This window comes from Thalassophryne amazonica, chromosome 15, assembly GCF_902500255.1.
Source record: "Thalassophryne amazonica chromosome 15, fThaAma1.1, whole genome shotgun sequence".
Classification (NCBI taxonomy): domain Eukaryota; kingdom Metazoa; phylum Chordata; class Actinopteri; order Batrachoidiformes; family Batrachoididae; genus Thalassophryne; species Thalassophryne amazonica.
The window spans coordinates 60,693,604-60,707,990 of NC_047117.1; the positions used below are offsets into that span (position 1 = coordinate 60,693,604).

General features: G+C 43.0%; 2 protein-coding genes across 2 annotated transcripts in view; one reads left to right on the forward strand and one right to left on the reverse strand.

Moving 5' to 3' along the window:
- The window catches only part of LOC117526442 (sphingosine kinase 1-like), a 96,281-nt gene extending 89,480 nt beyond the window's left edge, over positions 1-6,801 (forward strand). The window contains exon 5 of the mRNA XM_034188512.1: positions 1,955-6,801. Within this exon, the coding sequence (XP_034044403.1) occupies positions 1,955-2,837 (883 nt within the window). The 3' untranslated portion in view covers positions 2,838-6,801. The remainder of the gene's footprint in view (positions 1-1,954) is intronic.
- A 5,251-nt stretch (positions 6,802-12,052) lies between these two features.
- The window catches only part of LOC117527148 ((E3-independent) E2 ubiquitin-conjugating enzyme UBE2O), a 99,041-nt gene continuing 96,706 nt past the window's right edge, over positions 12,053-14,387 (reverse strand). The window contains exon 22 of the mRNA XM_034189338.1: positions 12,053-13,910. Coding sequence (XP_034045229.1) covers positions 13,078-13,910 — 833 coding nt within the window. The 3' untranslated portion in view covers positions 12,053-13,077. The remainder of the gene's footprint in view (positions 13,911-14,387) is intronic.

Consider the following 14,387-nt stretch of genomic DNA (forward strand, 5'->3'; position numbering starts at 1 on the left):
TCTCCAATGCTTTAAAATGGACCAAAAAAACCACAGACGCGTGGAAGAAAACAGAAAACAACCATCACAATCAGGGCTTAATTTGAGGGGGAGCAATCCGGAGCGCGCTCTGGAACCTCTGACGTTGGCTCCACCAGCTATTTATCCCTTTATCTACGGCAATGGTGCCCACGCCATATTTTCCATATGCGTATTTTTTTACCATAACTCCGCCATAGTTTGTCCAATCTGAATGATTCAAAGGGCATTGTAAAGCTAACACCAAGGGCTTTCCAATGATATATGGTGTATTACGGTAAACATATCCTGTGATGTCATAACGCAGAGGAAAAACACGGAAGTTTCACACTAGTGCGCCGCTGATTCTCATTACCGTAAATTCTCATGTAAGCCCTCAATCTGAAAAATTTCAACACTGACAGCAAGCCAAGAACCCGTGCTCTCCAACAGTATGCTATATGTTGCATATATTACGGTAAAGTGTGTTCGGTGACTTTTGAAACGAGGGAAAAGTATGAAAAAGAGCGCAAAAGTGGCAGAAAAATATAGAGACAGACAGCAAACATAAATGTAGTAATTTTTGAGGAAAAGGCAGGGTGTTAGTGTCATTTGTGAAGGTGTGTGTGCGTGTTTGTGTGGGTGTGCAGTTTATTTTAAGTGTGACGCACAGCATTGTTCGCAAGCCCCCGCCCTTCTTTTTTTTCCTGCACCGGAGCCACCCATCCTCTGCGCTCCGGGATTATTAAGCACTGATCACAATGGATAGAAGAATAACCAGAATGGCAAAGGCTCACCCATTGATCAGCTCCAGGATGATCAAAGACAGTCTGGAGTTACCTGTAAGTGCTGTGACAGTTAGAAGACGCCTGTGTGAAGCTAATTTATTTGCAAGAATCCCCTGCAAAGTCCCTTTGTTAAATAAAAGACATGTGCAGAAGAGGTTACAGTTTGCCAAAGAACACATCAACTGGCCTAAAGAGAAATGGAGGAATATTTTGTGGACTGATGAGTAAAATTGTTCTTTTTGGGTCCAAAGGCCGCAGACAGTTTGTGAGAGGACCCCCAAACTCTGAATTCAAGCCACAGTTCACAGTGAAGACAGTGAAGCATGGTGGTGCAAGCATCATGTTATGGGCATGTTTCTCCTACTATGGTGTTGGGCCTATATATCCCGTACCAGGTATCATGGATCAGTTTGGATATATCAAAATACTTGAAGAGGTCATGTTGCCTTATGCTGAAGAGGACATGCCCTTGAAATGGGTGTTTCAACAAGACAATGACCCCAAGCACACTAGTAAACAAGCAAAATCTTGGTTCCAAACCAACAAAATTAATGCCTCACAGATGTGAAGAAATCATGAAAAACTGTGGTTATACAACTAAATACTAGTTTAGTGATTCACAGGATTGCTAAAAAAGCAGTTTGAACATAATAGTTTTGAGTTTGTAGCGTCAACAGCAGATGCTACTATTATTGTGAACACCCCCTTTTCTACTTTTTTTGCTAATAGCCCAATTTCATAGCCTTAAGAGTGTGCATATCATGAAAGCTTGGTCTTGTTGGATTTGTGAGAATCTACTGAATCTACTGGTATCTTGTTTCCCATGTAACAATAAGAAATATACTCAAAACCTGGATTAATCTTTTTAGTCACATAGCACTACTATTATTCTGAACACTACTGTACATTATTTCTATGTGCCTGCTGCATCTTGTAATGTGTTCTCTTCTTTGTTTCCATTTCTGCTCTACCGTCGTCCATAAGTGATATCCCTTGTATAAATGGTGACCTTTTGACTGCGATTTCTGTGAAGAGAAATTGTAGTTAAAGTGATTCATATCGCATTTGAAGGCATTGAAGGATGAATTATTTTCTTAAATACATTAACAAACCTCAGCTTTATCTATTGGAACTAATGTTTTTTCATCCCTGTGTTTTCCTTTCTCTAGAGCCATGCCGGTGTCCAGTGAGGAGCTACTGATTAGCTGTGGTTTCCTGCTGTGTAAAAGGCTTGTGTCCCATATGGACCTTGTTTCCATCCACCTTTCCTCCAACCCTCGCCTATTCTCCTTCCTGTCACTAGCCTGGGGGTTTGTAGCAGATGTGGATATAGAAAGTGAGACGTACCGTAATCTCGGAGCTGTAAGATTCACCATGGGTACACTGGTGAGGCTGGCTTTTCTCCGTGTCTATAAAGGTAAATTGTGGTACCTGCCAGCCAGGAAGGACTACAAAGAAGAAGAGGGCCTGAGAAATGACATGAAACTGCACAGCAACAACCAGACTCGATCTGTGATCCAACTGTCCTCAGAGTCTTCTTGGCAAACTGCTGTGCAGAACACCTTCCACAACTCCTGCCACTCAAACAACTCCGTCACAGGGAAGCGGACAGAGAGCATTCCCTCTCAAAGCATCACCAAAGCATTCACCGGCCCACCTGACTCCCTGCTGTTACCTCTAGACCAACAACTCTCCAGCGACTGGGTAGAGGTCCAGGAGGAAAACTTTGTCCTCATGCTGGCCATATACCAGTCCCACCTGTCGGAGGACCTGCTGGCAGCACCAGACTCTGCCCTAGATGATGGTGTCATCCATCTGATGTATGTTACAGCAGGAATATCACGCTTTGAACTGTTCAGGCTGTTCATGGCTATGGAGAACGGGGCACACCTTACTTCTAGTTGCCAATATTTGGTGTACACGAAGGTCCGGGCACTCAGGCTGGAGCCATATTCACGCAATGGGGTAATCACCGTAGATGGGGAGATTGTGGAATATGGACCAGTGCAAGCAGAGGTACACAGAGGCCTAGCAAGATTAATCACTGGATGAAGCAAACATACCTCTGAAGCCATTTTGGGCAACTGTTAGCTGCTCTGCTGTAAAGTTAAAGCCGGCCCTGGCTGGCCAGGCAGACTCAGACTTATTTTAGAAAATTGACAGAATCAAAAGAAAGTTTTCTAAAAGTGTGAGTGAGTGTGAAAACCTAGATTCATTAGAAAATGCTGTGATAGAAGTCAGGTTGTTGCAAGAAATAAGTGCCATGGCTGTATATTGAGGTAGAAACACAGTACTCAACAGATTATTGATGCATAGAGAATGTTGCGTCTTTGTGCTGCATCTGTCATAGCAATATGAATTAGAGCATTACACTGTAGTACTGTTGTTGACCATACGCAGGATTCTGATAGTTATTTATTACTCAACCAAGCCGGTTTGAGTTTTCAGACTGGTTTTTGGTTTGTTGTCAGGTGTGAAGTTGTGAACACATTTTTTGCACAATTTGATAAAAATGCTGCCGAATGTGCAATAGAAACCATTTGTTTTGGGGTTGGAGCTGCAAAGGGGAGATTTAGAATGGAAAAATGTAAGCTTTGTTGTTGTTTTTAAGGTAAGATGGTGCAAGTGAGTTCTTTGAAAGGTTTGGCCTGTCTTTGAACACATTCCATCAAGTCAAGGAGCATGCGCTGGTGGTGCTCCCTGTTTCCACCTCCTAGACCTAGAACTTCCCCAGATCCCTACTGGCATCCGCCCAGGCAGAACAGCCATTTGTCTGCTTGTAGCCACATTGTGTGTGTGTGTGTGTGTGTGTGTGTGTGTGTGTGTGTGTGTGTGTGTGTGTGTGTGTGTATAAATATATATGCCACTCATGATATCCAGGAACATCTTGGGGATACACCAGTGTCCCTGAGATTAAACACCTTCTTCTTTAAACATATGTAAATCCTCTGCAGCCCTTGACAACCTTCAGTGTGTTTTCATGGAAGAAGTCCAACACTGTATTAGGATCGTTAGTCATGTGCATATCAGTAGGTCCTCCTCCCAGACAGCATGGGAACTCCTGAAAAACAGTTTCCTCTTGAAGTTTAATTCTGGGATCCCAAGCAGCTGATGGTTGCCTTGTGTTCAGGTTTTAGCGAAGCAGTAAACTGGGTATTACTATCACACCTGCAGTTCTGTAGGAGTCTCCAAAATCTACCTACAATAACTTGTACAATCTCCTTAGCTACACTATAACTGTTGGACGATTATGTCCTGTAGTGTGACATTTAGCATTGGATGCTGAAGCCACTTTCACTGCAATCACCAGATTAATGAAAATTGAACCGGTACTGTCGGTGCCCATGGTTATAGTGGAATCACCCGTAACCGTGATGCATCCCCATGGAACAATAATCAGTCACTGACTGAAGCTGTGGTTCAAAAGCCTCCCTCAGTGACCTATTACTGTCTGACGCCTGCGTCTGAGACTACAGACAAGACACAAAGACAATACCAAAGTGTCACTGTCACTCCTTTGACAGGCTGCTCAGCGGATCAGTCAGACCTAAAATAAGTACCTGCACCTGGCTGCTTTCAGTTCTGCTGCCACTGCGGTGCAGAGGCTTCTACACGTCCTCAGCCGCAGTGGAATATGGTCACTTCAATTAAAAAGACACCAACATTCCACTTGTCCACCTGAATGGGTGGAGACTGGGTGGGATCTGAGGACTGCTGTTCAGTAAATCAGCACCATAACAATCACCATCCCTGAGAGACAGGGATGGTGTTTTTTTTATTTAATCATTACAAGCCTAAGTCTTAGCCAACTGTCTTTTGATAGATGCCATTTCATTTTGTAGTGGCTCTGCAAAAGGGGACCTTGAAAGTGTAAGACTAACACTGTAGTATGGACACTTTGAACCTTGGTGGAGATATTTACTCAGTGTCCTCCTGGTTGCAGGAAAACTTCAATTATACCAGTAATATTAAAGCGTTGTTAGTAAACAAGACTCTGGGTGTCCAGATCACCTTTGGTAGTTGCTTTTTTAAAAATTAAAGATTTACACCGAACGTGGCATTACAAAAACACACTGTATTTTTACATTAGCAAATATAATAATAATACAACAACCAAGACTCAGAGGCTTGATTGATAATGTTTTAATCATAACATTGCAAATCCTGTTCACACTGTCCAAGATCGGAGGAATAATTTTCTGCTTTTCTTTCTTTAGTTTGGGTTAATCTTGATCTATGGCCCTGCCGTGATGTGCATCATAAAAGCATTTTAAAGTGGCTTGACTGTGCATTTATGGTCATGAAATTTTAATTTCATAATTTTGAGAGGGTTGTTTGCTGCCTCCTAATGGTCTTCTGTAGACCATGACATTTGGTCGCCCTGAGTGATGATGGCCACAGGCGGCCTCATGAAGCACTTGCTGTTTTTTGCTGAAGCCACTAGATGTGTTTTCAAGGAAGGGATCAAAGCACATTGTGCTTTGGTTTGCGTTGAGCTCCCCCTCCCCCCCCCCCCTTTTTTTTTAAGGAAAAAGGTCACATCTAGTGAAAGCAGAAAAACAGCAAATGTTTGAGGCCTCCTTGTGCCATCACTAACCCTTAATACTTGTAGTTGCTTAAGGCCCTCATTGGAGGGAATGAAATGATTCAACTCATGTTACAATTAACAAAAAGTTTAAATGTTTTTGTGTAATCAGTTCAGAAATCCTGAGTGATGCCTTCAGTTGTCATACTTTATTATAATGTGGTTTTCTGTCATCTCATATGGATCGTGTGACTGCAGTGACCAGAATTTAATGACATGAGGTCTGAGTGATCAACAGTTGTGACTGAGAACATCGGCGCCATCCACTCTCCCATGATGCACTACTGAGCAATAGGTCTGTTGCAGTACTTCCTCTTTTTGCAATAGCACACATCGTTATCCTCCGTAAAATGCTGGGAATAGTTGTAGTTTTTTTCTTTTTCTGATGATTTCTTGGTTTTTTTGCATTTGTCATGTTTCCATTGAGTATGTTTTTTGACTGACAGCCTTAAAGCCTTGTCTGATCTATATGGTAGAATGTAAACTGGTGTGTGAATTCCAACCTGTCAGGCTTTTAGATCCGCTACGTCGGACGTGCACTTTGCTTTACACAGTCGGAGCTTTTTTTTTCCTTATTACTGTGAATAACTGGCTGCACGAGCCGCCAGAGAACTGACAGAAACGCTGGACCAAATAATCTCCCAACAGCCGCTGAAGATGACAGATTGATACGCGTTAAAGGAGTCGAGCGGCAGAGCTGTCAGCTATGTTAGACCACATTGGTTAACTGATGGGTTTGAGAACCTCGAGTTGGTCCACAGCTGTGTCTGCTGTTCCTTGTTTCCTGCTTTCATCCATCACTTGCTGCTGTGAGCACTGAGGTTCTCTGCAGAGCGCCTGCAGGCCTACGTGTCCCGACCTTAGCAAACACTGCAAGTGTTCCCCAGCACACGCTCATTGAAAAGGGTCACCAACGTGTCCTTAAGCATTAATCTGAAGAGGTTTTTGTGTGGAATATGAAGAGGAATGACAAATGTGTTAGCTGAAGTGAACTGATGCCTTAAAAGGAGGAGGGTGTAGGGAGTCCAATCTGGTGGAACAGCACATTGTCTGGTGTTGGAAGTAGGGGGTTGGTGGGAGGTATTGACTTGTTAAACATTGCATGAGGGTGTGGTCACAGTTTTTACGAGAGGACACCATTATTCTTCCTCCTCACCACAGGAGATCATTTGGCAGCATTAGCAAACCTGTTTTTTGTGCTCAAGGTGAACACGGAGAAGGTGCACAGTGTGAGATCACGAGGGGCAGAATGCACTGAGAACACCTCCATGGACAAGTTGGTTTGACGATCGAGAAGGTTGTGGTCGAGAATGCTGTAACACTTGCTATTCTGATGTTTTTGCACATTTTTGCAGTAAGTTGAGATTGTTGCCAAAATCATTCTGAGGCCTTCACGTGCGGAAGTATGTTTGCTACAGGTTTTCAGCTGATCAAAAAAAAAAAAAAAAAAAAGCACATAAGCTAGAAACCATACTTGAAGGTGTGCATTAAAATGTTTTGCTGAACATATCAGTGGTCTGTCGCATCATCGTTATATTTATGTTTAGGAGCTTAAATATTAACAGAGTGCTACACAGACAGGCTGGTTTCATTCATTTTCTATGCAAAATCAGTTTTGGTTTTTGGGGGTTTTTTTTATGTGCCTTGATTGTGCTACCACTTAGTGGCTAGAATGTGGTAGTGCACTCATTGGTTTGATTACACTATGTAACACAATTTTTGTTCCTGGCTTCTAAGTGTTATATTTCAACTGCTTATGTCTAAAGTCTATGGAAAAATGACTACATTCAGCACAAACTTTGTTTTTTGTTGTTTTTTTTCGTTCCAGAAAGTTCTAGAAGTTTCTGGATAATTCCGGAAACTTCTAGAAAATTCTGGACAGTTCCAGCAGTTAAAGAATATTCTAGAAGACTACTCGGTAGTAGTGAAGGCGAATTGAGAATATTCTTGAAAACAGACAAATTTCAAAATATCATTGTCCTGATCACAGAAGCAAAGTTTCTGTGGAATAACAGCTATTTTCTATTTATTTAAGGCATAACACGTTAGGAAAACACACTATATATCCAGGAACAAAACAAAAATAAAAATTTGTTACATAGTGTAATTGGCCTAAAATTTTAATCCCATCAAAATGCTCAACCACAAAATGTGTGAATTAGAATGGTATTTTGGCAATATTCTGGCGTGAAACAGTCAACACAAACACCTCGACATTTATGACTGACATCTCAAGCTGTGAATTTAGTTAGTTTTGTTGACTGCTGTTGACATTCAAGTCTCTTTACCTGCCTGATGAGGACAAATTGATTCAAGAGCCCTCTGCTTCACTTCTATCTGTGCCAACCAACATGACCATCCCCATTTGAGCGTCAGATGAAAGCCGATTCCACTTTCAACAATTCTTATTGTGCATCTGGAAAATATTCACCGCACTTCACTCTTTCTAAATTTTATGTTACAGCCTTAATCGAAAATGGATGAAATTAATTTCCTCAAAATTCTACACGACACTCCAAACAATGTTTGTTTTTTTGTTTTGGTTTTTTTTACCTTTTTGCTAATTTACTAAGAATAAAAAAGTAAGATATCACAAGTACATAAGTATTCACAGCCTTTACCCTGAAGCTCAAAATTTGGCTCAGGTGCATCCTGTTTCCACTGATCACCCTTGAGATATTTCTACAGCTTAATTGGAGTCCACTTGGGGTAAATTCAGTTGATTGGATGTGATTTGGAAAGTCACACACCTGTCTACATATAAGGTCCCACAGCTGACAATGCATGTCAGAGCATGAACCAAGCATGAAGTCAAAGGAATCGTCTGTAGACCTCAGAGACAGGATTGTCTCGAGGCACAAATTTGCAGAAGGGTACAGAAACATTTCTGCTGCTTTGAAGGTCCCAATGAGTACAGTGGCCATCATCTGTAAATAGAAGATCGGATCCACCAGAACTCTTCCTAGAGCTGGCCACCCAACTAAACTGAGCCATCGGTGGAGAAGGGCCTTAGTCAGGGAGGTGACCAAGAACCCGATGGTCCTTCTGTCAGAGGTCCAGCATCCCAATGTGGAGAGAAGACAACCATCTCTGCAGCAATCAGGTCTGTATGGAAGCCACTCCTTAGTAAAAGGCATATGGAAGCCTGCTTAGAGTTTGACAAAAGGCACCTGAAGGACTCTCAGACCATGAGAAACAAAATTCTCTGGTCTGATGAGACAAAGATTGAACTCTTTGACGTGAATGCCAGGCATCATGTTTGGAGGAAACCAGGCACCATCCCTACAGTGAAGCATGGTGGTGGCAGCATCATGCTGTGGGGATGTTTTTCAGCAGCAGGGACTGGGAGACTAGTCAGGATTGAGGGAAAGATGAATGCAGTAATAGAAAGATATCTTGGATGAAAACCTGCTCCAGAATAGTCCTGACCTCAGACTGGGGTGATGGTTAATCTTTCAGAAGGACAATGACCCTAAGCACACAGCCAAGATATCAAAGGAGTGGCTTCAGGACAACTCTGAATGTCCTTGAGTGGTCCAGCCAGAGCCCAGACCTGAATCTGAACATCTTTGGAGATCTGAAAATGGCTGTGCACCAACGCTCCCCATCCAACTTGATGGAGCTTGGGAGGTGCTACAAAGAGGAATGGACAAAACTGCCCAAAGATAGGTCCACCAAGCTTGTGACATCATATTCAAGAAGAACTGAGGCTGTAATTGCTGACAAAGGTGCATCAACAAAGTACTGAGCAAAGGGTGTGACTACTTATGTACATGTGATTTCTTAGTTTACATTTGTAATAAATTTGCAAAAATTTCAAAGGAAAAAAAAAACTATCACATTATCATTATGGGGTGTTTTAAGTAGAATTGTGAGGAAGAAAATTTACTCCATTTTGGAATAAGGCTGTAACAAACTGTGGAAAGCGCTGTGAATACTTTCTGGATGCACGGTAGCTGAACGTTGATTTTATATTCAAGTCTTCACCTGTTGCTTCCTAACTCATTTACTGTTCTCAGTTTTTGGTGAAGGAATAAAAGATTGAATGTCTTTCCTCAAAGCATCGTAGAGATCTAATTTTACATTAGACTTGTCTCCTCCCCCCCACCATCAAACTGGAGTGTTTTTAATAAATGAACAAATGACATTTTTTTTTTTTTTTACTTCTGCTCCACATCAAAAGTGAGAAGATGCTTGAATCGTCCCATGTGCCTTTGTTGACTCAGATGTCTCAGAGGAGGACGATGAGGCCAAGATCAGTGCAGGAGAATGAAGTTAAGTCTTTAAAATCCAAGTGATGGAGACCAAGAGTCTAATCAGTGACTTAACAGAACTGGAAGTCTTGGAGACGATCACTTTGGAAAATCCTTGGGTGCTGCTGGAATAACCATCAAATGAGTGCTTAAGGAGACCAAGATGAGACATTACTTCTTTCACTTTGCGGGAACATCAGCAACAACAGATTCTGTCAGGTGGTGAAAGCAGCAATGCATCGTACCTTGACCTGACCTCACCCTGCTGGGCCTTCACAGCAGCTAGCCAGAAACCAAATAAATAGATTCACCTTATTAATATGGTACTGCTTGCAAAGTTTAATACATCACTATACAGTTGTCTTGATGCAACAAAATTAAATCATTAAAAAAAATTACAACACACACTCAGCGTTTTGTACATTTATGCCTCAAGCATCCATGACTTCTTAGAACTCAGGTTTGTGTTAAATATATATTTATATATTTCAATAGAGTCATGACCTGTACAGAGGGAACCAGGCTACAAATCATAACTTCATTAGTTCTTTTAATATATCTGTATATATCTATATCAATAACAGGCCACTGTGGAAATGTAGACATCGTACAGTCAAGTCTTGTGTGTAGCCCATTCAAAAGGCTTAAAGCAACAACTTACATGCTTTGGCTGTAAAACAAATTCCTCTCAGTAATCATAATAATGGCTGAATCTGAATAATATACACACACACAGAAAACTGTATGCAGCATCGTGTGCTCGATATTTTGCCGGACTGTGTTCCAAGATGGCGCAACATAGCTTCACATTTCTGTTTCTGCAAGTTTTCACAAAACTGCCGATGCAGTCACCACTCAATTCTGAAAATTAGGTCAGAGACATTTTATAAATAACCTTAGAACCTTAAAAAAAAAAGAAAAATAAAGATGGTGACGAAGCAGAAGGTTCATGCTAATTTGATGGGGAAAAAAAATGTAAAAAACACTCATCCTTAGCTTGAAAAAAAGGCAGCAAATGTAAATTCCAGGAAAAAGACAAAAACGTCACCGATGACCAAATGTCACTTGTGGAACACTAATGCCAGCTCAAGAATCTGAAAAATGGAAGACAAAAGAAAGCAAAACACTTTCATTCAACAAGCTGTTTTTAAACACAGCGTGTGTCAGCTTCAAGGTTTGTTTGTTTTTTAAATCTCACACAGAACTTTGCACTCTCAAACACAAAGCAACACGATGTTTTGTTCAAGTAAAATACCAGCTACAGTGAACGCGGGCCTGCGCGGCGCGCGCCCTCCCGGATAAGAACCACATTAGGAATTATGATGGAAAAAGTGTAAGTGCCTCAGGGATGCAGTTATTTAAAAAGCTGTAAACACAAACTGGTCCGATTTCCCCAGGAAGCACGACTGGACCCAAAGCTGACTCAGATTCTCTCAAAAAATTTTCACAGCAAAATACTGGACGTTCTGTGAAATAAATAATTATCTGCAGCCAAGAAAGAGAAGCAGAAGCACATTTGCTAAGTAGAACTGATTTATTCCCTCACCATAAATCTGACGTATGCCACAAAGAGCGATTGCTGTAATTTTGTTTTCTTCATCAGTGGGGTCAGTAGTTCTGGGATCAGACAGCCATGATCTGGGCGTGGCCAAACACTAAGGCAGATTAACTGTCACAAACCCTCATTTGAAAGATCTGAATTTAACTGACTCCTGTTTCTAAACTGAGGCTGGGGTAACTGATCTGAGACCTGTGTCACTAAGAAAACCTACATGGATCAAACACGGACTGGAATCAGGCCTGTAATGGTTCTAAAGCATGACACAAGCAGCTCTACATGTGATGTTCTAATATCATTAAGAACAATTCAAGTAAGGCAACATGTTGACATGAAATCACAGAATAGATGCTGTAAAATTTTTTTATTTTATTTCCTAAGACGTGTCATTTGCAGCGACGTGGCCTCAACTCCATCACCACCAAGTGAAGGAGGGAAACACGAGCATTATGTGGAAGCGCCACTCGGAAGCAGCAACGACCAGATTTGTGGATGTGACGCACACTGCTATTTATACCGGACATCGCTACATGAACATGGTGCGAATGACTATTGACTGGCCCTACTCAAGAAAACGTTAACTGCAACTGCATTAGCCAACTTGATCTGGTTATTCCCGGACAACTCTGATCACCGCTGGGGGGGGGTATTTGGATCTTATAATTCACCGTCAAGACTAAACTTTCCTAAAGGCTCAAATTTGTTGAATTTTCTCATTTCTACAAAAACACGGGTGAATCTATGTAGGCTGAGGTGATGGCCATGTAAAGCTGTGATTGGAGCTCGCCCTTCACACACTGCCACCTGTCTGTCACAGCCAGCATCTACATGCACCACAGTCCTATAGCGGCCCAATCGAAAGAGGTGATTGTGATGTAAACATTGTCACTGATGTTTGCCACAAGGGATTGGCCCAGGAAAATACCAGCGTTTGACTGATATGTAAAGAGGGTGAAGCGGTCATGCCTGGCAGTTTTACTGACATTCAGTATGGTGAGGGTTTTTTCTGATATTTCAGCGAGTGTTTGTGAAAGGACAGAATTTGGCAGAAATCCTTGAACCAGTGATTTCTATTGATAAGAAGCCTTCTAGTGAGTCTAATGTTTGGTGCGATCTCTCCCTGATGGAATGTTCTTTTATTTGTTGCCGGATGATACAGCGATAATGTCAGTAGTGCTACAGATAGCTGTAGTTGGCCCAACCACCAGCAAAAGCTGGGCGTTGGCAGGTTCTTGTTGAAATCAAGCGGCTTTCGACCTCATCCCAAATGTAGCGACAATCTAAGTCCATGTTACATTTTCAGGCCTCAAAGCCACCTACACAGCGAAGGCTGTGGGAGGCGTTAAAACCAAGTGGGCGAGGGAGGGGAGGCGTTCATGGCACTGTTTTAACATTCCAGTCTGTCCTTTGTGCTTCTCTGTCCCATGGCCACCGACGACAAAGTGCTGCTGAGGTCGTGTAAAAGTATCCATCAAAGATGAGGGTTCCCACGAGACAGGAAGGTCCAGAACGCATGTGAGCGTCCGTCATGGTTTGCCCTGTTAGTCCTTGGGACATGACTGTCTGCAGAGATGCTGAAGGGGAACAAAGATATCACTTTGAATCCACACCAGTCACTCTGAAGGAAGGTGTTCTCCTGCAGTCATGGTTTGGCTCAGAGGAATTTTGGGAAAACGACATAATGTTGTAGAGTTGGGGGCAGCAGGAGGGGCACAAAGAGGTCCACATGTTCAGAGCCAAAACAAAGGCAGTGCTGGGGCACAGTGCAGCTACAGACTGGGGTGCACTGGACAAGTAATGGATCTTCCTCGAGAGAATGAGGCAGATGAAAATGTAGAGGGAGGAGGGGGAGAGAAGAAAACAGCGCAGAGGTGTGGCGGGAAACTGAGGAGGCACTTACTTGTCTTCTGTGTGTTCGGGGATGCCAGCAGAAGCCAGTGTGGCTCGGTACTGGAGTAGAACTCCTCGAACGCTCTTCACAAACCCCTTTGAAAGTGGGAAGAGAGGAAAACCGATGTCGGGGTAGCCGCTGCCCTCTGGGAGGAAACTCCGGTAGCTCTTTCTCCGTTTCTTTGGTCGTACCACCGGCTGGTTCGCTGTGGAGCTCGATGCTCCTCCTCCAACCAAGGCAGATCCCGATTCGGACACCCCACCGTGGAGCACAGGGACAGCAGGAACACCTCTTTCTATGCTCAGGGAGCCATTCCCCTGTGTGCTCTCACAGTCAGAGTTCTGGCTCATCTCCTGATGAGAGGCTACTGTGGTGGATGGGCTCAACCCTGAATCCTCCAGTTCTTCCTCCATAATACTGGTAACACCCATTCCTGGGACACCTTCTTCGAGGAGCTTGCTGGGGCTGCTGTGGGCTACAGCCACTGGCCCAGATACAAGCGGTAGCTGCTCATCCAGCAGCTCCACTGATGAACACCTGTCCTTTGAAGGCTGGCCCCGTAATGAGGTATGTGCCGCTTGACCTTTGTCGGCCCCATCGTTCAGGTCGAGCCACGCTTCCAGGCGGTGGATGAGCCGCCAGCCATTGGAAACAAAGTGCTCTTGGATCTCCTGTCTGAAGACCTCCACGGGATTCTGGAGCAGCTGAGTCATAGACTGTACCATCTTAATCAGTGCCATCTCATTATAGCAGCGACTGTTTTCGTAACCTTCCTGTAGGCCCCGGTCACTATCGAAGCCAGCCTCATTGTAGTAAGGCTCATTGACCAGGATGAGACCTGCAGAAAAGACATGAAATTTCTAAATTTTAAGTCAACCCTTAAAAGAAACAGTCCAATTATTTACAGCTTCTGTAAACACTGTTCACAAACAAGCCTCTGAGTGCTCCGCTCACCCAGTGACAAAAACTGGCAGAAATCCTGATAAAAAAAAAAAATAGATGCTATGCATCCGGAAAGTATTCACAGCAGTCCGCTGTTTTTTTGTTTTTGTTTTGTTTTGTGTTTTTTTTTTTTTACAGCCTTATTCCAAAATGAATGAAATTCATTTTTTTTCCTTGAAGTTCCAAAAGCACAGTGGCCTCCATCATCCATAAATGGAAGAAGCTGGGATCCACCAGGACTCTTCCTAGAGCGGGCCACCCATCTAAACCGGGCCACCCATCTAAACTGAGCGGGGGAGAAGGGCCTTAGTCAGGGAGGTGGCCAAGAACTCAATGGTCACTCTGTCAAAGCTCCAGCATTCCTCTGTGGAGA